This window comes from Vanellus vanellus (genome assembly GCF_965231255.1).
Source record: "Vanellus vanellus genome assembly, chromosome: 4".
Taxonomy (NCBI): Eukaryota; Metazoa; Chordata; class Aves; order Charadriiformes; family Charadriidae; genus Vanellus; species Vanellus vanellus.
The window spans coordinates 13,296,856-13,320,277 of NC_138909.1; the positions used below are offsets into that span (position 1 = coordinate 13,296,856).

Genomic DNA, 23,422 nt, shown 5'->3' on the forward strand with positions numbered 1-23,422 from the left:
TAAGACATCCAAAACTGCACCAAAAAATGACGGTCCTACCCTATTAAGATCTGTTTCTGTTTTCCAAGAATTGCTATTGATATCATGTACTGGAAGACGTGACCTACTTTCTTTCAGAACATATCCATAAGGAAGATCTCATTGCTAAATATACTTAAAAACCAGAAGAAAGAGGGGGAAATCACAAGCAGTAGGGCAGAGGGAGGTGGGTTTGGATGAGGTAGAGGCAGTTTGCTAGAGAATGCAAAAATTCTTGGTTTTCATTAGTCTGACAGCAACTTTTTTTTTTTTTTTTAACAAGGGCACAGCATTTATCTACCAAGGGATTCACTCATTCGATGCCAAGCCGTGCCTGCGTACTACTGGGAAGTGAAATAATTCCATCACGTGTACTCCTCTTTTCTCTCTGGAAGAAAAATGAGCCTTTGCGCAGTGCTGGACCACCTGAAATCGCCCCACAGAATTTCTCACCGGAGAGGTGCTCGCTCCGCTGGCCGGAGCATCGCCCCGCGCTGGGGCTGGCAGGAACTAGGGCGCCACTAACAAGCGTTGGGACTCGGGTGCGTCATTAAAGGACGTTGAAGTCCCCTGTGCGGAGGTGGCTCTTGCAGAGGCCTGAGGCTCAGTTTGCCGTAGGTTACCTCCCGAGCTCCCCGTGTGAAAAAGCCCTGAAAACATCCCTTGGGTACCAACTGCTGCAACCTCTGCCCCAGTCGTTTATTGTACTCTGCTCTGAGTATCGGCACTTTTTCCCCAACTCCGCGCAGCTTTTAGGCAGCGTATGACCGAGCAGCTTATGACCTGCTTCCGCAGTAACAGACATTAACTTCTCTGAACTAATAATCAGAAACAGCATACAACTTCTCCACAAATCCATCTAAACGCTGGAGCTTTACTAAACACGCTCTGTTTCCCGGTCAAACTACGTGGGTCTGATTTTCCTTCACAGGATGAGGCAGGATCTTGCTGCAAGCCCCAAATGCAACATGACTAAGAACTGAACCGCCCCGCTTCCAGAGCTAACGCAAGCTCCACATGCTAATTCTCTGCTAAGCCAAAGCATGGGGCTTTGATTTCCTAACCTCAGGATGTTATCTGGCTCCAGTATAGGATTACCATCAGCTCTGTACGTCTGTCCTTACAGCAGGGTCACTGTCACGCCATATGCCACTTGGACAACCTTTATTCTTTCTAGATTTTTATTTTTTTAAAATCACAGTGTTCATCTGGAAGAGCCTGGATTCCCTTGGCTTTCAAAACCTGCTTTGCATTGCTAATGCATGAGGCTGTAGGCAAAGTTGCATTAGAGAGACAGAGAAAGACAGAGAGAGAGATACTAAAAACCTGTTAAGATACAAAATGTCTTCAGGGTGCTCTTCTCTTAAATATTAACAAAAAAACAGAGACGGTTTACTCAATTTCCATTTAACAAACAAAAGACCCGTTTTGTTTTTTTTTTCTAAAATGGCTCTTGCATAACTTCGTTAACTTCGATGAATATTCCTGACTTGCACCGGTGTAACTAGAGGGAGTCCAACCCAGAAAGAGCAGGTCAGGCTCCGGGTGGAAGTCATAGCAGGGTGGGGAGTCACAGCATCAGTACACACAAGGTACCCTGACCGTTTGACACGGCAGGAGAAACCTCCTGCAAAATTCACGGTCAATTAATTCTCCTTCTCCCCCCCCTCCCGGTACTGTGGTAAGAGAAAGGGTCATCAGTCTCCAGATTGTCACTCTCTCGGTAGAACAACAAAAGAAAGAAATCAGGGAATCTGGAGGGAGAATTGAAATGGCTGTTCCAAGATCGATGGCCGGCCTTCCGGGACATTAAGAGGATTTTATACTCATATAGTACCTTTCATCCCAAAGGAACTCACCTTTCTAAATGATATACTGATCTTGCATGAAGACTATATCCACTGAAAGGAAGCAGAGAAACCCACGTCCATACAGGTGACAGCACGACAGCGAGGGGCAGGCACAGTGCTGCAAGGAGCGCAGAAGAGCACCTACAGGAGATTCGGGTCTCTGGCCCAGGGGTTTAACAAGCCTGGGCCCGACTGTGCAACCACAGACTTGAATCCCAGGAGAAGAGAGATGCGATGTCTTCCCTGTCACGGGGGACTGCTGAAGCAGTCAGGGAGGACATGTTCCTCCTCACGCCTGGACAAGCAATCCAACCCAAGCAGCTCATCAGAGGCTGCTCGACCCCACGTCGATGGCACAGCGCAAGAACCTGAAGCAGAGCAGCATCTCCAGCGCTCTGTACCACTCCTCCCTGTGTTCCCATCTCCCCTTTCAGTGGACATAATGCTGAGAGAGCTTATTATGCTTCATAGGGAGAGGTGAATGAAGAGAAAGAGTCTTTTTGGTTGACAAGAAGGAAGAAAGGAAAAAGCTGTGAAGGCAAGAGTGAAAGGAGTATGGACAAAAATTGTGAAAGGGTGCAGGGAGGAAGGAGATGACAAAGACATGGCGAAGCCACAAGAAAAGGGAAAAGACAGTTATGGCTTGTTTCAGAGGGGAAGAACACCAAGTCAAACCACGTATATAAGAAGCAAATGGAAACACTCCACAGCCCTTCAGCAACATAAGCAAGAACAGCAGAATTCTATTGAAGTTGCATGGGAGATCCAGGGCACGTTCCTGTTGTAGATGAAGACAACAGGACTTTTCCTACCAGCTTAAGAACAAGCAAGTCACAGCAGAGTTTAGACTCAAGACAAAGACACCAAGGAAAAGAGCCCGTCTCTCATTGAAAACCACCATAGTTCCCTGCCTCGCTTCCCCACCTCATCTTCCACCGCTTTGCCAATGAGAAAGTTCAGCATGGCCTGCAGATAAAAGAGCAGCACCAGATGCATCCCTGCCAGGGTTATCCAGTGGAATAGGGTGCTCCCGCAGCCCTGACTCAAGCTGGTCAGCTCAAAAGTGTCATGGGAGAGCGTGCAAACAGAGTTTTCAAACAAATTCAATTACACTCGGAGGCAAAGAATAATCCCACCTAGGGTAATCTTCAGCTGAGCATCAGATGCTTGAAACCAATCTTAACAGCTCGTCTTCCTGTGCTTCCTGTATTTCCCTATCCCCTGCCAGTCTGGGGCATCTGGGTATGACTGAGAGCTTGTCCATGCTGGGATGGTAAGGTACAAATGACAGAGGAAGAGACTACAGGTTGACCTCATTGCCAGATAAAATCCATTATGCGTGATTAAAACTTAACAAAATGCAATCACATTAAAAATGACTATCATGAAGTGCACCATGATTTACTGACTAAATGAATGAGAAATTTATCTGAATAAAATAGTCCTAGCCCTACTGCATTGGCAATGCATGATAAATTGCTGATTGTGAGAAGATCATTGCTTGCCGTTGGATGACATACATACATTGATTTTTCCTAACAACACTAATTAGCATAATGGCATCTCCACATTTATTACATGAAGTTTCCTCTTAGCAAGCAAAAATTATTTCAAGCCTTCAGGTCCCAAACTGCAAAGAATAAAGATGGAAAGGAAGGATTTACAGACTGCCTCCTTGTCCTTTATTATGCAGATCAAAGGTCCAACCCACTGGATCTTACTTAATCTTGAAGAGATGGGAACAACATTCAAGAAAGCGCAGGCATTGTGCAGTTAAGCTGTGATCACAGTGGGTTGTTTTTCGCCCAGTGGTGATCTAATTTTGCGAGGCCGGAAAAAAAAGCCTTTGAGAAAGAAGAATCTAATCCTAAAGAACTAGGAAAAAAAAAAAAAACCAAAAAACATTTCTCCAATTTCATTAAGACGCGCAGGGGGCAGACTGTGCAATCCTTACGTAAGTGCTCCCATTGACTGGGGCTGTGTAGGTGAGAAAGTACTCAAAGTTGATAAGGCAAAGCACAGTCTAATAATAGGAAATCAAAAGTGGTGGAATAGGTAAGGAAAATGGAGGAGAGAAAGACCGCCTGACTCTCAATTAATTGAAAATCAACCACAATAACCCACATTTTTCTTCTTCGAAAAACCTGAAACGTGATAAAAGACCACCTTAAAAACAAAACAGCGCCCTGCCATTCAGCGTCCTCAGCCGTACATGGATTTCAGACTTACTCATGACGATTTTCCAAAAGTCCATGCTTTTTCCAGAGGAACGTGCTTCTCGGGAGCACGAGTAAAACAGCTTATTTACCTGCATTAATGTTTTGGGGTTTGTTTTTTTTTTTTTTTTGCACAGTACACCGTAGCTAGAGCAGAGGACCTGAGCAGAAGCAGAGGAAAGCAGACATCTCAGCTGCCTTTGGTGAAAGCAGCAATGCTGGAGTGCACCCAGGGAAGCCCCCAGTCTGCTCTGGCCACCCCACAGCTCTTGTTCGCTATAGCGGTCGCAACGCTGGGAGCTCTGCTGAGGTTACAGCCCTGACATTTCCACTCTGCTTCGACCTGCGTTGCACAGCATCAAAGCGCGCGAACCCTGGGAGGCAGAGCCGGGTAGGCAGGATGCTCCAGAGAGGTGAGTGCCTTAAGAGGTTTGGGTTCTGATGGTCTTTATTTGCCTTTCCATGAAAACAGGCTGAGAGAGTTAGGGTTGTTCAGCCTGGAGAAGAGAAGGTTCCGGGGAGACCTTATAGCCCCTTCCAGTACCTAAAGGGGGCCTACGGGAAAGATGGGGAGGAACTCTCTATCAGGGAGTGTAGTGATAGTACCAAGGGGTAATGGTTTTAAGCTGCAAGAGGGTCGATTTAGACTAGATATCCAGAAGAAATTCTTTAGTGTGAGGGTGGTGAGGCACTGGAACAGGTTGCCCAGAGAAGCTGTGGATGCCCCATCCCTGGAGGTGTTCAAGGCCAGGCTGGATGGGGCTCGGAGCAACCTGGTCTGGTGGGAGGTGTCCCTGCCCATGGCAGGGGGGTTGGAACTCGATGATCTTCAAGGTCCTTTCCAACTCTAAGCATTCCATGATTCTATGACTCCCCTGCCCAGCGGCAGTGGGAAACACCCCTCTCAGAGCAACACATACACATGTGTGTATGGCCACAGGCATGCTCTTTCCACAACCTCCTTTCTCCTGAAAGGCTGCACTGGTACCCTCGGTTTTACCCCTCCCAGACCCCCCGGTCATTGCCACCGCTGTACTGTGACTAACTGGAGCCTTTTCCACTGCTTCATTAGCATCAAAATCCTGCGCTGGCAGTGCACCCGGCGTGCCGGCCATCCCCAGCCAAAACAGCCTCCCTCAAGCTGTGAGTGCGCCTGCAGGTGACACCTGTGTCCCTTTCAGCAGGGCCCTTGGAACACAGCCCACCCTTTATGCAACTGGAGTCAAGGATTTTTTGGGTTTTTGTTTTGTTTTGGTTTTTTTTTGTAGCAGTTTTCACTCTTCTCTATAGGCTGGGAAGGACCGAGGATGTAATCCCCGTGCTGTCGGCAGAGCAGGTGGGGGAACCGGGCGAGCGCAAACGGAAACTTCTGCAGCAGCGCAGCCGGTGACTTTGCTCGTGTCGTGGTGCGAAACGCCCGACACCTCCCACTGAAACTCAGAGTTTCGTCTGCTTCAGACGCGCGAGCTTTTTGGTACCGTCGCATACGTTTTTCCCCACCGCGCTGTCTTTTACTGCGCAGAGTAAGGTTGGTGGACGTGAGCAGGCACTCGGTGAAGCCACTGCTACCTCTTAGAAGCACAAAAATGTTTCTTCTTGATCCTGGACTAGCAACCCCCATTGTGGTAAGATGAATGAGGTAAATAAATACTGCCCCAGAGCGACCACATGCATTAAATTTCACTATACATCCGTGTGCATCGTGTAGTTTGTGACCCACGTAGTAACTATTCCAGAAATGTCTTAAAAGGCTTTAAACATTTTTGTTCTACACATCTCTCCGTGGGAACAGCGAAGCCGCCTTCAAATGATGAGACCAGTTTCACACGACATGAAGGGCAAGAGAAGGTAGCGTTAATACAGCTTAAAAGTCACCCCCCAAAATCACTTAAATTTGCTTTTCCATCTGTAAGAATGCAAGGGCTCGTTAGACTAATTTACTGCCTTCTACTGCCAGAGACAAATCCTCAAGGTGTGGGAAACTACATGTCACTGGCAATTTAACAATAGAAAATTCCTAGTTTTTTAGTTAGCCATCTGTCATAAGAGTACACTACAAACAATGTTGATCCAGTGAAGCTGCTCCATAGTTCGGAACATTAAAGTCCTTGGGTGAGATGGATTAGTGGGCAGACTGAAGGTGGAGCAGCCAAATTTATCACATGGATGGTGCCACCACATTAGTGAGATTACAGCTAAGATCCCCCGGTCCTTCATCTGTCCCATGACTAGTTAAAAAAACATTTAATACGACAACAAATATTTCATACTGTTTCTATTTGCTGGAGGTATACAGACCACAGAAAGCTGCAGTGATTTCCTGCACACTGCGACAATACCAAAAAACAGTCCTGTGCTATTAAGTGGATAAAATGGGGAGGCAGAGAAATAAAAGCTGGATGAGGGGAAACGGGGTAAACTTGAGAAGGGAAGCTTAGAGGAAGAGAAAGAAAAATGGCTCATGGAGTAGCAGGGGAGAAAAAAAAAAGAAGAACAGGCAAATAATACAGGACAGGTTTAAAAAAAAAATAAAAACCCTAACCTGCTGGACTCAGGGGGAAAGAAGTACACACTGGAAAAATAATTCCCTGGAAAGTGCATGTAGGGCAATCGCAGGAATTTTGCTTTCTCTAGGCAGTTCTATATACAAAAAATGATTTAAAATGCAGATTCTTTTGAGGATGTTAACCCTCAAGCCTGTAAGGAACATCATGTCAGAAAAGGAGTCAACTTCCCAGGGCGGAAACAGAAGCAAAAAAGGGACAGAGAAAACATTAAAACGTGATTTTGTGGCAGTGCTGCTGGACTTGAGCTTGCTTTCTTGTGAGATACTTGACTCTCTCTAGACAGATCCCACCCTTACTGCAGAGCAAGAACTGCTAACAAGCTCCCACCGGGTGTAAATGAGGAAGCCACCTGTTTGGAAGATGTGTTGACACAGAATGGGTGGTTTCCTCACCATCCGTAAGACACCCTTGCGGGCTAATGCCTGCAGAACATTCCTCACACACACAAGAAAAGGGCTAAAGAAGGGTGGGAGGACTCAAGAATACAAGTACGCGCGCACTACAGGAGAATGAAGAATGTAGGGACCAACAGACTGGTTTCTCTCCTTAGAAACAACGTTGGTTGTCTCAAACTTAATGCTAAGCTGCTGAACAATAACAAAAAGGGCAAGTTTCCCACTGCCCATGAGGAATGAAATCTTTGCTGAGAGCGCAGAAGCCACATTCTTTAGCAAATTAGATGCATCAGCTGGGATTTGGCAGAACCTCCTGAACTCAGGACTACAAATCTGCACTTAACCACTTACTGGGACGCTCTTTCAAGAGGTATTAAGTGTTCCTACCATGGACACATGCACATCACAGACGTTAGGAAATCTTTCTGGAGGGAACACACATGCCAAGAGCGTAATGCTTCTAGGTAGCACGTGGGCTTGAATATCTCCAAATGCTATGGAAAGCACCAGAATAAGGATCCACATAGATAAAATAAAAGACAAAATAGGAATTCAGAAGTGCAAGGTGCACTTCACTGGTGAGCTGGAACATCATAGCCAGCTGGGTAGCCTAGACTGCTCATCAACGAGCACTCCTTCACACGGACACAGATTAGGCAGGGACATGGAGAGCAGAAGTTGAGCTGGAGGCTTTGAAGGCACGCCGACACCAGTGCCGCACCGCTCCGGGGTCGGGTGGCCAAGCCCTCCGCCGATGGCTCAGAAGCAGGCTGTAAGTCACACCTCTTTAGAGAAGGGACGGAAAAGCTCCCTGGCAATATATGTCCAAGAAGGTATGTTAGCCACAAAGGAGTACGTACACGCAAATTTAGGAAGAGCTGTTGGGCTCCGTGTGTAACTCCACAAAACACAGTGACATTGTCTGCTGACAAGTTCAGAACGCTCCTGAGCGACAAGCCATAAACTGCAGTAAACAAAGGCGAGTGAAAATGAGCCGCCAAAGATGGGATTATTACTTTTCCTCTGAAAATAGGAGTCTTACTTGGTCCTAAGTTCCTAGTTGGAACATTAATCAGTACTTACTGATGTTCTCCTCGAGCAAAGGAGTTGCGCTCTATTCATGCTCTTGGGATAACCAAGCAGCCTCTTTCAGTGTCACTGAAATGCTGCGGAGCAGGGGAAGACGTGTAAGGAACACGGGGATTACAACAGAGCAGGGGATTTTCTCTTTCTGGCAGTCATCAGCTTCCCATAAGATATTCGTACACTTTAGCTCCTCTCCCTGTGTCCTTCTTCCTTTTCTGCCATTTCTTGCACCTTGCAGAGTAGCACAGATAGTTGTGGACGACTTCAATTGTGGCATTTCTGATTTTTTGAGCTCTTCACAACGCTACCCAAAACCGAATCTGTCTCCGTGTGTAATCTTTAATTAGCTGCAAGATCTCTGGAAGTGGGCACTACCTCTTCTGACACGTGGCTCCCACACCTCGCACCAAGCACCACCACGGCAGAAATACTAAGATTTTCTTCCCTCGCAACATTTTTTTCGGTCAGCTTGATCAGACGGATGCGACTGCCTTCAGGAGCGGTTGGAAAGGACTGCCACTTGTTCCCCCCCACCTCCCCTCCCACTTGCAAAGGAACCCATTTCCCCATTACGCTGGTAACTCCGGTGATGGGTACGGCGGGAGAGGAACCCGGCGGTTTGCCCTGCTCCCCAGGCTGGCTCTCTACGCGCACCAAAGCTCAGCCTCGGAAACGGGGCAGCCCTTCTGGCCTGCCCCCCCCCACAAAAAGCCAGTGCCTTTCCCAGTTAGCCTGCGAACAGGAAAGAGGAGCTGGTGCAGGAGACAGAAAAGGAGGATGCGACAGCATGGGGAAGGCAGACCCCATGCCGACTTTCCTTAATTTACCACCCCGACAGCGTCTCTTCTTCTGTTTACCTGAGTGTGGAGCTATGGGCAGGGAAGGAGCCACCAGTGGGAGAACAAAAAAAAAAAAAAAAAAAAAAAAAGGCAAGAACACGACGGAGCTTGCTTTTAGAGTAACCACGATCTATCAGTAGTTCAAAATAGGCTTTTTAATTACAGCATCCCCTACAACCTTTACCCTTATCGATCGATTATTTGATAAGCAGCTTCAGCTTGCTGCAAGCTCCTTCACAGACGGAAACAAGAGCAGAGGGAGAATTCAGGAAAGGAAAGGGGGTCCTGGACAGAGCAGGCTGGGTGATCACCGTAAGCCTGCGGTAGGAGCAAAAACTGCATGAAAGGCACTTAACTGAATTAAGCAGCAGAGTCATTGCGTCCCTCCTGCAGTAAAGGGAGCACAGGGAAGCGTACTGCTTATTCAAGAATAACCCTCGTTGCAAGAATATTTCTGTATCTAAAATGAATCTTTTCTCCAAATACTAACAAAAAAACCAAAACGTACAGGTTCGCTTGGAATTAAATCTCATTTTGTATATGCCCCTACTATGGGAGGGAGATGGAAAAAAGAGATGAAAAGAGTGTTAATTTTTAATCTAGCCTCCAGTTTTCTTTACAAAGGTTGGGAAAGACAATGAGAATACACTTGAAGAAGAAACTCCCAGACTACCTGGAAGAGTCTTTCCTAGCAAAAGGATGTTGCTAACAGTTTGTTCCCTGCAGAACAGAATAGTCACAAGGAAATTTTAAATCTAATGTCGGCAGAGATACGCCAAACGACGGACAGGCTTAGAAGCACTGGTAAGGGTAGAAACGCAGACTGGAAGGAGATAGTCCGGTTCATCTCTTACAATCAGTACAGCACACAGTAAGGGTCCAGCTCTCATTAACCTAAAGCACATCGTTACATGCCTGATGAAGACTAATCCCCTCTTTATTTATAAACGGATCTTTAAAAACAGTAGGGGAAAAAAAGACAATTTAAGCGGTTCTTCTGTGGAAACACGGTAGGTCTGAGTATCTTCAGATCCAAAACACAGCAGTAAGCGCCAGCAGAAGGCCACTGTGAAATGCCCATCCCTGCTCACAGCAGAGGCACGCACCGTACGACGCATGTCCGCTCTTCCTTACGGTCGGCTGACTTGGAAGGTGTCCCCTGCAGGGCTGCCCGCAGCGCAGGAAACGGGTGGACAGCTGCAGAGCCTTCCCTGGCCTTTCCAGCAACGCCTCTTCTCTCCCAAAATTAGTTACAAGGCTTGCTTGACTCCCTTTAATGGCACGGGAAAGCTGACCACCAACCTCGGTGTGGGTTAGCATGAGACCTGGAAGGTCAGGCGGAGAAGGAAGAGGAGACCTTCCTTGTGCCCCCGAAACAGAGATGAAATAGAGGCCCTCCCTAGCCCTGGATCTGTACTGTTAAATCTGCTGCTGTGAGCTGCAAGGTCTAGTAAAACCCCTCCACGCAGAAAATGCACGTGCAGCCTCCTTGCTGATGGCAAACGAAGCAATTTTGGTACACACTAAGCAATTACTTCACCCGTGTCCTCAAGTACAGACAGTGACTTGGAAACAATGTCATTTGTTTCTCTGAGGTGTCTTTTCTAAAAGGACTACGTGACGGGTCCAGAGGAGGGACACGAAGATGATCAGAGAGCTGGAGCACCTCTGCTGTGAGGACAGGCTGAGAGAGTTGGGGCTGTTCAGCCTGGAGAAGAGAAGGCTCTGGGGAGACCTTATAGCCCCTTCCAGTACCTGAAGGGGCTACAGGAAAGACGGGGAGGGAGTTTTTACAAGGGCATGTAGTGATAGGATGAGGGATAACAGCTTCAAACTGAAAGAGGGGAGATTTAGAATAGATATTAGGAAGAAATTTTTTACTCTGAGGGTGGTGAGGCACAGGTTGCCCAGAGAAGCTGCGGATGCCCCATCCCTGGAGGTGTTCAAGGCCAGGCTGGATGGGGCTTTGAGCAACCTGGTCTAGTGGGAGGTGTCCCTGCCCATGGCAGGGGGGTTGGAACTCGATGATCTTCAAGGTCCCTTCCAACAAAACTATTCTACGATTCTATGACACATTAGAAATACAGACACAGCAAAGAGAAGCTTCCAAGGAAGAGGTTTGGACTTGCACCATAACCTTAATCGTCCATCTGGGTAGCACGAGAACAGATGACACCAAAATGGGGATAAAGAAAATCCCCGGTATTACATTATCTTGCAATGCTATTGTAAGATTTATCATGTGACATCTTTTCCTTTCACTTTCTTATTCTAAAGTCAAAGGGGTAAGGGAGAATCAAAGCTTTACTTTAAAAAGTAAACTTCTGTCCCAGATGGATAGAAGAATTGGAAAACAAGAATCCTAGTGGTTCAGAAAACAGGAAGACAACTATCACCACCATCCCCAATATATATTATTTTTATGAGCTCATGATTTTAAAGCATTTTTAGAATTTCTGAATACTTACAACCAGCAGCGTTATGGGGCACGAGTTGACTTTGAGACATTCAGACATATATTCATGAATTTAAACATCAGAATATAGATTCCTCTAAAATTAACGTCTAATTAATATTTCTGAGATGTTGAGAAGCAAACCGGCAAACTTGGGAATTATGGAAGGAAAAAGAAAATATAGAGGCAAGAAGGACTCTTAAATGTCTAGACTCCAGAAAAAGGTCAAGCTAAGCAAAGTCATGGTCTTGGAGAAATGACAGAAGGGCAAATTTAAAACTCCAAAATACTACCTAAGTGCAAGCTGTGATCAAACCTGCACCCTTGTGGGGCCATGCAAGATCACAGACTGGAGAGAAAGGGATCAGACCGAGTCATGCAAAATGCTCAGAGAAGCGCTCTGCGAGCTCTGGCAGCCAGCTGAGAGGCACTCAACAGCAAATAGTCAAAGTGCGCTGTCAAGGATGGGAACCTTAGACTTAGTCTTTGGATTAAGTCTTCTCTCAAAATAAAAATGGAGAATAACAGAACCCAACTCCTGAGTGAACCCACCGTTTACATCAAAACACGACAGGTACCATTTTGCAACAAACATTTTTCCCGGTCCACAAAGAGTAAAGGCGTCAGTGGACGACTGGGTTTCCCTCTGTAGCTCTCCCGCAGCGAATATGCTGATTCTTGGAGGTGACTGCGCGGGTGGAGGAAGCAGGGCAGGAAGGAGGGCTTTTGATTTTGCAGGGAACACTAGAACACTGTTATACGAAGAAAAGGCTACGTGGATCTGTCCGTCACCACCTAGCACTGAAAGCATCGGCCTTTTAATGTTAAATTAGTTATGCTGATGCTCAGAGGGCAACAAACTAGTCTGTGGGAGAGGACAGTATTGGGGAGAGCATGATCTGAATATCCCAGTATGTTCAGCAGTGCCGTGTTGCCAGCTTATGACAGATCCAACCATAAAAGCAGGTGGAAGGGGCACAGTTTTACACCATCCGTATATTAACATTAAGAGAATATACAATAAACAAGAAGAGTTAGAGAGGCTCATGGACAATAAGAAATGGGTTATGGCTGGTATTGCTGAAAGCAGGTGATCATGAGACTGGAAAACTAAAATTGATGATGATAACTTGCACTTAAAGTAGTAAATGGGAAAAAAAAAAAAAAACAACAGGAAAGGGTAGCGTTTTATGTAAAAATATGCTGCTACTGGCTATAGACATTTCAAAATCACAGTGCTTCGCGATTGCAGTCATAACTAATAAAACTAAAGGAGAGTTGGCTGGCACGTTATATCACCAGACTAACAGGGCTTGCTAAATAACAGGACAAACTGCTCTTTACGTGGCAATCTAGATCATGTAGGAAGAAAAAGTAGCTATCATGATGACTTCAAAATAGGAGACATTTAATATACACTTTGTGCAGTCAGTAATACAAATCTTCTGCTTCTAAAAGTAACACAGGATAATTTCTTCACAGATGAGAATAAGTCACACTCTGAGTCTTCAAGAAACTAGACAAGAAGCAAATCGCACAATGCATTTTAACAAATCTTGGGCAAGTGGAAAAGTTTCCAAGAACCAAAGATTTACTACTACAACTGTGATATTTAAAAAGAGGAAAAGATGGGTTATTCTGACACACTCTCCAGCAAAACTACGGAACAACTGGTCTCAGTTCTCTACCAGCAACGAATCAGAGAATAAAACAAGAATAGCGGTCAGCATGGTTTCAGGAAAGTAGGTTTCACCAAAGACATCTATTGTTTTCTTGCGATAGAATGATTGGTTCTGTTGAGGCATGGGAGCAGCGCTCTTCTACTTCAATTTTGCAAGCCTTAGGCTATGGAAAAAATTTAGTATTTTAGAAAAACATTTACCATATGGAATGAACAAAGTATGTGTTGGAGATCTGACTTTAGCCACATGCTGTCCAATGCTTGTCTCTAGTGATCTCCATGCTATGGAGATCTGACTTTAGCCACGTGCTGTCCAATGCTTGTCTCTAGTGATTTACGCCAACATGACCTCCCTCCCAACACAATGGGCAGAAGACAGCAGGAATGGCAAGAAGGCCAGGCTACTGTTTACAAATTGCCTGTTGAGATAGTCAGAATCTATCCAAGCACATTTCGATTACCCATCTGTCCTTAAGAGTCTATAGGAGACTGATTTCTGGGGAGCAAATTTCGGCATTTGTAAAAGGCGGGCACTGCATCTGAACTCTGGGGCAAACCTTTTATGGAAAACAGTTGGCTACAAGTCAAACATAGCATAGATGGGCATCCACTACATCACCATAGGCTGTTCAGCAAGAGATCCTTACAGTCGTAGTCATTATTTCCATTCCAGCTTGTCTCCCCTAAAACCTGGTAAGAGAGTTGTGTTTCTGCCACACTTTCATGCAGTGAATACACATCTGTAGACCTTATTCTTTACTTTCAGGTAGGCTTTTAGAAAAGACCAAATCCCAGAACATCAACAATCTCTTTTTCTCATTATCCCAAAGATAACGTTCAAAAAAGTATGAAATCTCTTTTACAATTCCAGTGAGAAACACACCCTTTCACTTAGAAAGGACAAAGACAATTATGTTTTGGAAATGTCCCCTGGACACAGATCTACCTTCATCCTTCACATGCAAAACCAGACTGAGCAGATGACGCATCTTTGACAGAGCACTGGCACAGGCTGCCCGGAGAGGTTGTGGAGTCTCCTTCCCTGGAGATATTCAAAACCCGCCTGGATGCAATCCTATGCGACCTGCTGCAGGTGAACCTGCTTTAGCAGGGGGGGTGGACTAGATGATCTCTAGAGGTGCCTTCCAAGCCCTACCATTCTGCGACTCTGTGCGATTCTGTGATCTTGAATTTATAAGATAAAAGCAAAAGACAGAAAAGAGAATTTGAAGATATTCTTCCAGTATGGTGTCATTTCTCCTCTGTATTCACATCCCTCCAATTTCAAACAACATAACTAGTGGTTTCAATAGGAACTATAATTGCAGCATCCTCACAGTCCCATGCAGGCAAAGAGCCGCAGTCTAGTTTTATTTTTCTTACACCCACGGAGAATTCTGTTTTGTTTCGACCTCTCATTACTCTCCCTCACTTACTTGGCTCCAAACATCAAATTCTGTCTCAGCCATTCAACATCTATTCCGTTGGGCTGCCTTTTTCTCTTACCATTGCGCATACATACTGAACAGCTGGAACCAAGAAAAGGCACAATTAATGATTCTGAAATTTTCCAAAGAAAACGTTTTCACTTTTCCCCCCCTTTGAAATTACTTTTTGGTTTAAAGAAAATAAAAAAAGTACCTCCCATAAAACCTTACACACACCTCAAAAACTACATGGAACATTTTAGGTTAAACAAAGCTCTAATTTTTGAGAGAGGAGGTTGGTTTAGGCTTGCTTGCTTTTATTTCTTAAATCCCATAAAAAGCCTAAACAAAGCCCCTGTTGCATCTTGGTGTGAGACCAATCTCTCTTATTATCACTTGGGAACCAGAATAGCAGAGGACCTCTAGCTCTCAAATACCAGCCCCAGTGCGTATCGGTACTTGCTGGTTTAGCCTATAGCTGCAGATGAGCAAGAATGAAAGAACCACCCAGGAGCAGCAACAGGCTAAAGCACAATACCTGCCACGTACTCACAAACTAACAACCGGTTTTAGGGCAGATCAGGGTACGCGGGGGCAAGGCGAAGAGCAGGCATTTCTAAATACAAGCCCGGCCGAGCAGAAAACAGTCAGGCACAAGGGAACTCGAGTAGCAGGACAGAGCCCGGCTGAAGGTAGATGGGTCAGGATCCGGCCATGGTTTCTGCTGAATATAGATGGGTCAGGATCTGACCGTGGTTTTAGCAGTCAGTTCCGCAAAAAGCGGTCTGAATTACCTTCAGGTTAACCCTGGAAAAATCCCAGCCTCAAAAATCCAAACCAGCGTCTGCTTTGTGGAAAAACAAATACCCCATCCAGCGCTCCTTTGAAGCTATAGTATAAAAACAGAGGGCATCGCGGTTCAGGGCGTATGGGTTGTTCAGCATTAGTGTGACGGTGGTTACAACCACAGTGCCAGTACCAGTCCTGGATCTGCACAGCAAAGCAAAGGACCAACGCATCTGACAGGAAGAGTTTCAACACCGACAGCGTCGAAAGCCTTTAGAGAAATCCTACTTTTGCTGGCTAAGCTGCTAATTTAGCACTCTGCCTGTCCAACCACTCACACGGATATTGAGCTGCGCGGCTTCCTCTCTCGCTGCACACCTCTCTGTACAAGAGTACGCAGTGATGCTCGGCAAGCCCGGGACACAAGCCCAGAGCACCAGCACGGACACGTTAATAGGACAGTCACGGGCAACTGCCCTCCACAGAGCATCTGCAAGGTCCCAGCTGGACTGAAAAAACGGCGTGTCGATCTAAAGTACGCTCAACGGCTGAAGCAATGAGCGCATGTGAAAATTCTGCTTATTAACAACAGAAGTACCTTGAGCCCAAATGGACATAGGTTTAATTAGCGTGTATGCACACAACTAGCCATACTCGAATTTTACAGCAGTACACAGAAAATAAGACTAGGCGTTTTCGTAATCGCCTGACGTTCCCTAAATCATCTTTTGGTTCTCAAATATGGCCTCGTAATAGTCACCTGACAGAAATATATGGTCAGTACTAATCACGAGATGCAATAGCTAGGATTTTTTTTTTCCCCCCTTAAAAGCCACTTGTTAAACCCTCAAGATTATTTAACACACATACACACACACACTCTTCTACAATTCTGTATCAAAGACCAAAACTACAATGAAAGTGGAAACTACAAACTGACTGAAAGATACATTCACTTTACAATCAGAAGTGTGTTTCAAACTGAAGAGTGCAATCTCCTTATTTTCCACATGTGATCTGGCAAGTCTGACCGTCTGCAGCGTGCAGTAAGTAGAAGAATCATATAATCTGCATCAATCTGGATTTAACAAGACCAACATGTCATTCTTAACACCTTTGCAAAAACAATCTGTTTCCACCAAGCACATCTCACAATAATAAGCCTTCCAATTTTCCACAGAAAAAAATGCTTTTCAAGGAAGCAGGAAGGGAAGGAATGAAGAAATACATTACAGCTAGAAATCTATTATTTCAACATTCCTCACCAGACAAAATCCCTTCGATGTAGGCAAGTGGGCTTCACAAGTAGCGAAGGCACCTTTCTACATCTACGCATGACCAAGAAGTCCCTCATCCTGACTGGGTCAATAAATGTGAATTGCACCTATTATATAACAAAGTACAGCTTTGCCTTAAGTTTCTTCTTCATAAGATATAGAAATGACTTAGTATCTGGACTTGTTTTTGGAACAATGTCAAGTAGTATCCAAATATCTAGGTTTTCGTACAGTAAAAAAAAAAAAAAGGAACCGAATGAGATTAGATGTATGAAATCTTGGCTTCCTGTTCACAGTCGAGAACTGCAGTGAGATATTAACATGAATTTCTCAATTTATGTAATGGAGGAGAAGACATTAACTCTTTCACATATGCAGTTCGTCCTCTCAACTGTTTGATGATCTTTGAGTTCAACAGATTTAACAAAAACAAAGGAAAGAAAGGATAAAGCATTAGACAGCCTGACCAAACATCCTCTGCTTCTCAGTTACAACCTGACAAATTCTGTAGCTCAGATACGGTCTGAGTTTTATGTCATTATCGTAGTATTTCTCTAGATAAGTCTTCACAAAAAGGGGCTTTAGACCAGCTATTTCTAGCGCAATAGGCAAGCAGAATTAAAATAGAGATACGAACCTTTGAGCTGTCACCATACATCCTGAACCAAAAACAGGAGGCAGATGAACATTTCTTTTTGGTTTGCAATTAATTTAAAATAATGTGATGGGCTCTGACCTGGTAAAGCTCCTACTCCTCCTATTGGTAGATCCCCAAACTCCACAGGCTGAAGAAATGACAAATTTTGCTGTATTTCTACATGTGTTACAGTGTGAGTCACAGTTAAGCCATGCTCAGAAGGAAGTACTCCTTGTAGGTGGTGTGGAAACAGCTAATTTGGTAAAAAGCTGCTACGCTAAATCTATCAACCAACAGTTCTATTAGTGTACCATTGTATCAGGATTCCTGACATGTTTTGGTGGCATCACCGACTTTGTGAACTGGTTATTAACTTTAATTCTTTTTAAAACCCTTAAAACAACATTCAGAGAACTTATTCTCAAGTCTTTACATGACACCAGTGTGCAGATCTTCACAGGGGCTGTGCAACTAAGAATACCCAGCTGACCTAGGACGCAACAGGGCATTACTATAACTATTATTTAAATCAGCTATTAATTCATTGCAAAGCATTCCCCAAGCCTGGCAGCTGCCGCTCCAGAGGTTAACATGGGATACATGCGAGACTGATGCCGAGTCACTCAAGCCAACGTGGCTTTAGCCTTTTACTGAAAGGCTCTACAGATTCATAACAATGGAATACCTGAGGTTGCCAAAAGACTGCTTGAAAGTTCCTGGAATAAACGATCTCATTTCACACATGGCTCAAGCACCACTAAAAGCATTCAGTTGTGCTTACTTCTTCCAGTGGAAACCAAAGGTGTTCAGTACCCAATATGTCCTTCCTTTGTTCCCTGAGCCAAAATGCCAAATATGCTGTTTCAAGCTGGCTGGACCCCTGCCCCAAGAAGAAGGGGCCAACCACTCCGTATTTTTGTGACAATGCTACGTACGCTGTGGAAACTAAACCATGCGATGGTTTGGGATCCAAAAGCGTCAAGTTTTACATTATGAAAAAAAGGAAACGAACCCTCCAAGAAGGAATAACTTCCAACCCAAAACTTCCCAGGGTGGCCCTAAGCACTCATCAGTAGAAACCCAGGGAAAGAGCGCTAGTTCAGAAAAACAGCCATTTAACAACATTTCTAAAGCATAACACGACATCATTTCGGTCATTTCTTAAAACGACCAAGCTCCAATACCACATGAAAAGTCCAAGAAGCATCTGCAATGACATTCCACACTTTCCAGGAGAAAGAGGAGGAGGAGACCATACAAAGAGTTACTGAGACCATACAAAGAGTTACTAAGCCTTTGTATCAGACTCTTTCTGGTTGCCCGCATATCGTGCACTCGCACTTACCTGACCAAGAGAAGGAAGTGTTGCATATGCCATGGGCTGATTCATCATGCCTTTCTGCTTCATGATGAGCATGCGTTTCTGCTCCTCGCTCAGGTGCGCCATCTGAGCTTGCATCTGCGGCTGCTGGGACTGCTGCTGCTGCTGCTGGATGTACGGCATCATGGGGTTCTTGCTGGGATTTGCCATTGGTGGAGTCATTCTCTGACTCAGCTCAGCATTGAAGTGGGTCAGAGGTTTGGTGTTGCCGTAAGAAAGCATGTTGGGCTGTTTGCTTAAGGAGTTTGTGCCCAGGTTATTTGGCTGCTGACTGATCATATTCATGTGATTTTGAGGGAGGTAGTTATTAATTGTGGTCTTCTGTGGATTGTTTGCCATAGGAGGCACTATCGGGTTTTGGTTGTTAAAGGCTTGGGGATACATCATTGGACTATTTGGTTTGTCTGCACTGAAGGGTCCTCCGTATGGACTAGATGGAGGGCCCACTGGTGACCAGCTTGAGGCTTGATTTGGATGCTGCTGCTGCTTCTGCTGCATGAGCTTAGCTCTTTGCTGCTGCTGGGCTGCCATTTGCTTGAGCTGTTCAGCTGGAGACAAGTCAGCGCTTGGCATATTCACAGGCCCAGGCCCTGATCCTGCCACAGTCGCTGCTGCTGGATTCATAAGATAGCCATTCCCAGACCGCGTCTGCGTCTGGCCTGGAGTGTGGGCCTGGCCGGGAGTTTGAGGTGACTGAACAACACAGTTTGCTGGTGAGCCGGCAGAGATTGGGGCTGGTGGGGCGCTGGACACAGAAGCTATGCTGGAAGCTGTGGAGACGTTTGAAAATGGAGGACCGGAAGAAGAAGGTCTCACCTGGGGAGACCCTAACGGGACATGAGCAAATGGAGAATGAGATGGATCGCTTTTCACACTTGCGCTTTCCTGAATCTCTGTGGCAGGCCTGGGAAATTCCGGCTCCTTCTTCTCTTCAAAGTCTTCGTTGAACAAGTCTTGTATATCATCTTCTGGAACAGTGTTCGCTAGTTCGTCTATTAGCTCCTGCCACTCTTGATCGTTCAGGTTAATATCTGAAAAGAGCTTGTTCTGATTTGAAAGAGATGTTTCAGAAGTGTCTATGCAGCTGGGGTCATCCAAAGGCTCTTGCTTTAGCTCCTTGCTCTGCAGGATGTTAAAACTATTGTCTAGCTCATTGCAACCATTAACAGGGAGCTTTATCTCAGAAAGCCCACCGTTTTTACCTAAGTCTTCTAGACCACTACCATGAGTTCCACTGTTCTGCAGGGGCAGGGGAGCTTTCATGTCAAGCTGATGAAGAGGAGAAACGGCGGGCAAAGGCAAATTATTGGGCAAGCTGTTGATTGCCTCAATGCCCGGTACATCCTTCCGTATCCGCTTGCTGGTTGGAGAAAAGCTCCCATCACAAACTCCATTCTGCTGTTCTCCATTGAGAGGTGAACGTGCGCCTTCCAACTTCCTTTTGACTGTCTCTTGAAGCTTAAAGAAAAACAAGAGGAAAAAAAAGATTAATCAGTTGCAGAGACCAAAAAAAAAAAAAAAGTGCTGATGCCTTGTGGCAGATACATCATCGAGCCAAGTAGTGACCATAAGTTTTAAAAACTCTGATTAGGAAGTTTCTTTGATTTCATTCTAAGGCCTTGATAATTTGAGAAGATGGTCTAAAACAACAACAACAAAAAATAACACAACCCAAAGAACCCAAACCCAAACCTGCCCCTGAATAGGAGAGCAGAACTGTAAAATATGTCTGTGCTCTGCAAGCTACCACAATTTTACGGAGCAAGTTGACTAATTAAACTTTTCGGTGCCTAACACAGTGAGGAGCCTTAAATTGGACCAAAAAAAAAAAAAAAGGAATCACTAAAATTTACTATTTACTCTGAAAGTCTTTTTGCTGGAAGTTTCTAGAAGCTTCTTGAAAAATACCTGCAATACAATTGTTTGACTACTTGTATTGAAACATGTGTTGTTGACACTAAAATTTTTTTGAGAAAATTCATTAACATAGTTTCATTTGATTAGCCCTCTGTTCTTGGCTACAAAACATATTGAGAATCAGTTTTAGGAGAGGAAAATAATATATCTACCCTGAAAAATAGAAGGCACTTTGCATGATGTTAATCAAATAACGAAAAAAAGGAAATAAGCTGTGTGCTAGGAGCTAACGTAAAAGATAAATAACTAACAGAAATGATAGCAAGACAAGTCTCCAGGAAAGCAATTAAATTAGAATGTAAGGATGTTATAAAAAAAAAAGTGTATTAATATAGGCTTTAATTCAGGCTAAAAGAAGCATAGCAATGCACCGTAACAACCTACAGTCCTTCCCTATCACACCAAACATTAAGTCCTCCACTTATGTACCAGGCTAAAAAAAGCATCCCTCTTCAGCTACGGCAAAAAACAATAGTGGGGAGGGGAGGAAACAAAGAGGTCACAGCTCTAGCAAACGCCTTCAGGACACACTTGCATCCTTGATACTAGAACAATAGAAGACAAAATACTGAAAGATTTTATCAATTTTTGAAGTATTTTTACTGGTATGAAAATCCCAGACACTCAGCTCCCACCCCTTCCCTAACCTAGAGGTCCTCAACCTTCTTTCTTCCCACAATCCAGATCCCATTTATTTCTCCCATCCCAGAGGGCTAGTTCCCCTTTCATCCCATGTGTAAGACAGGCAAGCAAACCCATATCTCACCCCCGTTTCAGAGGGAGCGGCTCTGAGAAGGCTGCGCCCTCCTCTCGCCCTTCAGCCCTGCATGGCCTCTTCAGCATGAAGAACGCAGAAGGACATGGCTGACGCACAGGTTGCTGCAGTCCCAGCTCAACCTGCGTGGGACACTAAGCTACGTGATGGTCCTCTGCAGAGATGTGACTTTTATAACAAAGCGTAACGGCTCTGAGTCTTTAAGCAGACCATCAACTCCTTGATTTGTACTGGAGCAGAAGAGCTTTTTTATGCAGGAAAACTACTAACGCATGGCTAAGGGTCACCAGTGGGTCCTGGTTGGCATACGTGCCTGAGACTTTGCTGCCCGTTCCCCCTGCACAAAGCCAGCGTGTGCCAAGCCTCCCACAGGCTGAAATTCCTTCTCCTCTTGGCTTCTACACAGAAGCTCTGCGACTGCAGCCTCTGCCATGTGGACGGCTCCTTGGCCAGGCTCCTCCTCCAATGCAAGATGTCTGTGCAGCTCCACAGGAGCTGTCCTTGCCCCGAGTCTTTCCCAGACCCTGGTTTCTGGAGGTCAGGGAACAGCAAGGCCAATGGTTTGCACTGAGAAGTTCCTCTCCCCCGTGACGCAGGCCGAGATGGGGAACCCACTGTGTGCGTGGAGTCCTCACCACTGGGCTCCCACTCCTGTCCCCACTGCAGCAGCTCTTGCCCCCGTGAGCTCTGCAGATGCCCGGGGATGGGGTCCTGCACATGGCAGCAGATGCAGGCGGGAGTGCGCACCACGCCGGCACTCTCTCCATTAAAGCCCAGCACGGTCACGTTAATCAGCTGTGGTCTGCAGGAGCACACCAGGCTGCCCCACAGCAGAGGCATCACCTTTTTATCTCTCCGTGCCACGGCAGCAGCAAGCTCCAGCAAGAGGCGCTTGCCCAGGGGTGGTAATTGCCTCATCTGTACCAGTTAACAGCGATGTGGAAGATAAGTCAACACCCAGGCCTAGTGCGAAGGAGAAAAGTCAGATCCCACAAGGAGGCTTATGATACGGCTCTCACCTCCGCTGCTTCCCTCCCCTAAAAACCCATGTTAAGCTGAATATCACCATGTGGCATTACAGCTCCCTGCTGCTTTTTGACCGGCCTAACTGGTGTGTGGCAGAAGGCTACAGCCGAGCCAGTGAGCTTGTTTCACTGATCTTTATATATCCCTGGTTCAGACCCCGGAGACGAGGAAAGGGCGACGCGGATGTGGTAATGGCACCGCTTCACAAGTACGGCAGCACAGTGGCTTCCAAGTTTCCTTTCTTCACAGCAAGAAAAGAAAGAGCACAACCTGGCCTCAAGTGCAGGTGGTCAGTAACACAGTTGATATAATGGCTTAAAATAGCATATTTAAATGTTGACCCTAATGGGCCACTCACACAATTGACAGCTGAAATCACCCATTTCGGCTCCTAAGCCAATTCACCACAAAGTCACTATCCCTTCTCTGCCTTCCCCATCAGAAGAACAGTCACCGAACAGCAAGTGACTCGAGGCCAAGTTCAACAGGCACACACACATGCACACGCACGGGGTTCGAAGAAACGTCCGAAACTTGTGATGGCCCTGTGCCCCGAGTTCGTATTGGCCAAATGCTGGGCTAAAATAAGAACAGTCGTACCAAAGGACCCGGTGACAGGCTTCTAGTCGTGAAGAAAAGTTCATATAAGGAAGAGATGGGAAAAAACTTGTCTTCGTGACAAGGCAGGGATTAGTGAGAGCGATTATCTCCTGAGAAATACAAGAGAACTGACTCTATCTATTTCATAACAGTTTGAAGGTATCCCTTATAGTAAGAGTGATACACTTTCATGTCATTTCACACTTTCAGGTTTCACATCGTTCACTAATTTCTCCTGAATCCATCACCTTATTTGCACATGAATGTTTACCAAAAGAATCGAAACTATCTAGTGGCAAATAACCAGCCCTAAAAATATCAGCTCCTAAAGATTTCATCACGTGCTGAAACTTGGATGTCCCCCTGTACAAATACTCTGACTTTAGTGAAAGTAAAAGCAGGCCCAGTATATAAATATTAATAAATGTGTTTATCATGCATTACAACAAAAAGCAGCCTTAACGTGGAAACTATTTTCCATCAAATATT

General features: G+C 45.4%; 1 protein-coding gene across 1 annotated transcript in view; it reads right to left on the reverse strand.

Annotated features, from left to right (window-relative positions):
- MAML3 (mastermind like transcriptional coactivator 3) overlaps positions 1-23,422 on the reverse strand; it is a gene marked incomplete at its 3' end in the record, with an annotated part of 249,137 nt that overhangs the window by 73,110 nt on the left and 152,605 nt on the right. Inside the window, exon 2 of the mRNA XM_082482720.1 lies at positions 18,580-20,073. Coding sequence (XP_082338846.1) covers positions 18,580-20,073 — 1,494 coding nt within the window. The remainder of the gene's footprint in view (positions 1-18,579; positions 20,074-23,422) is intronic.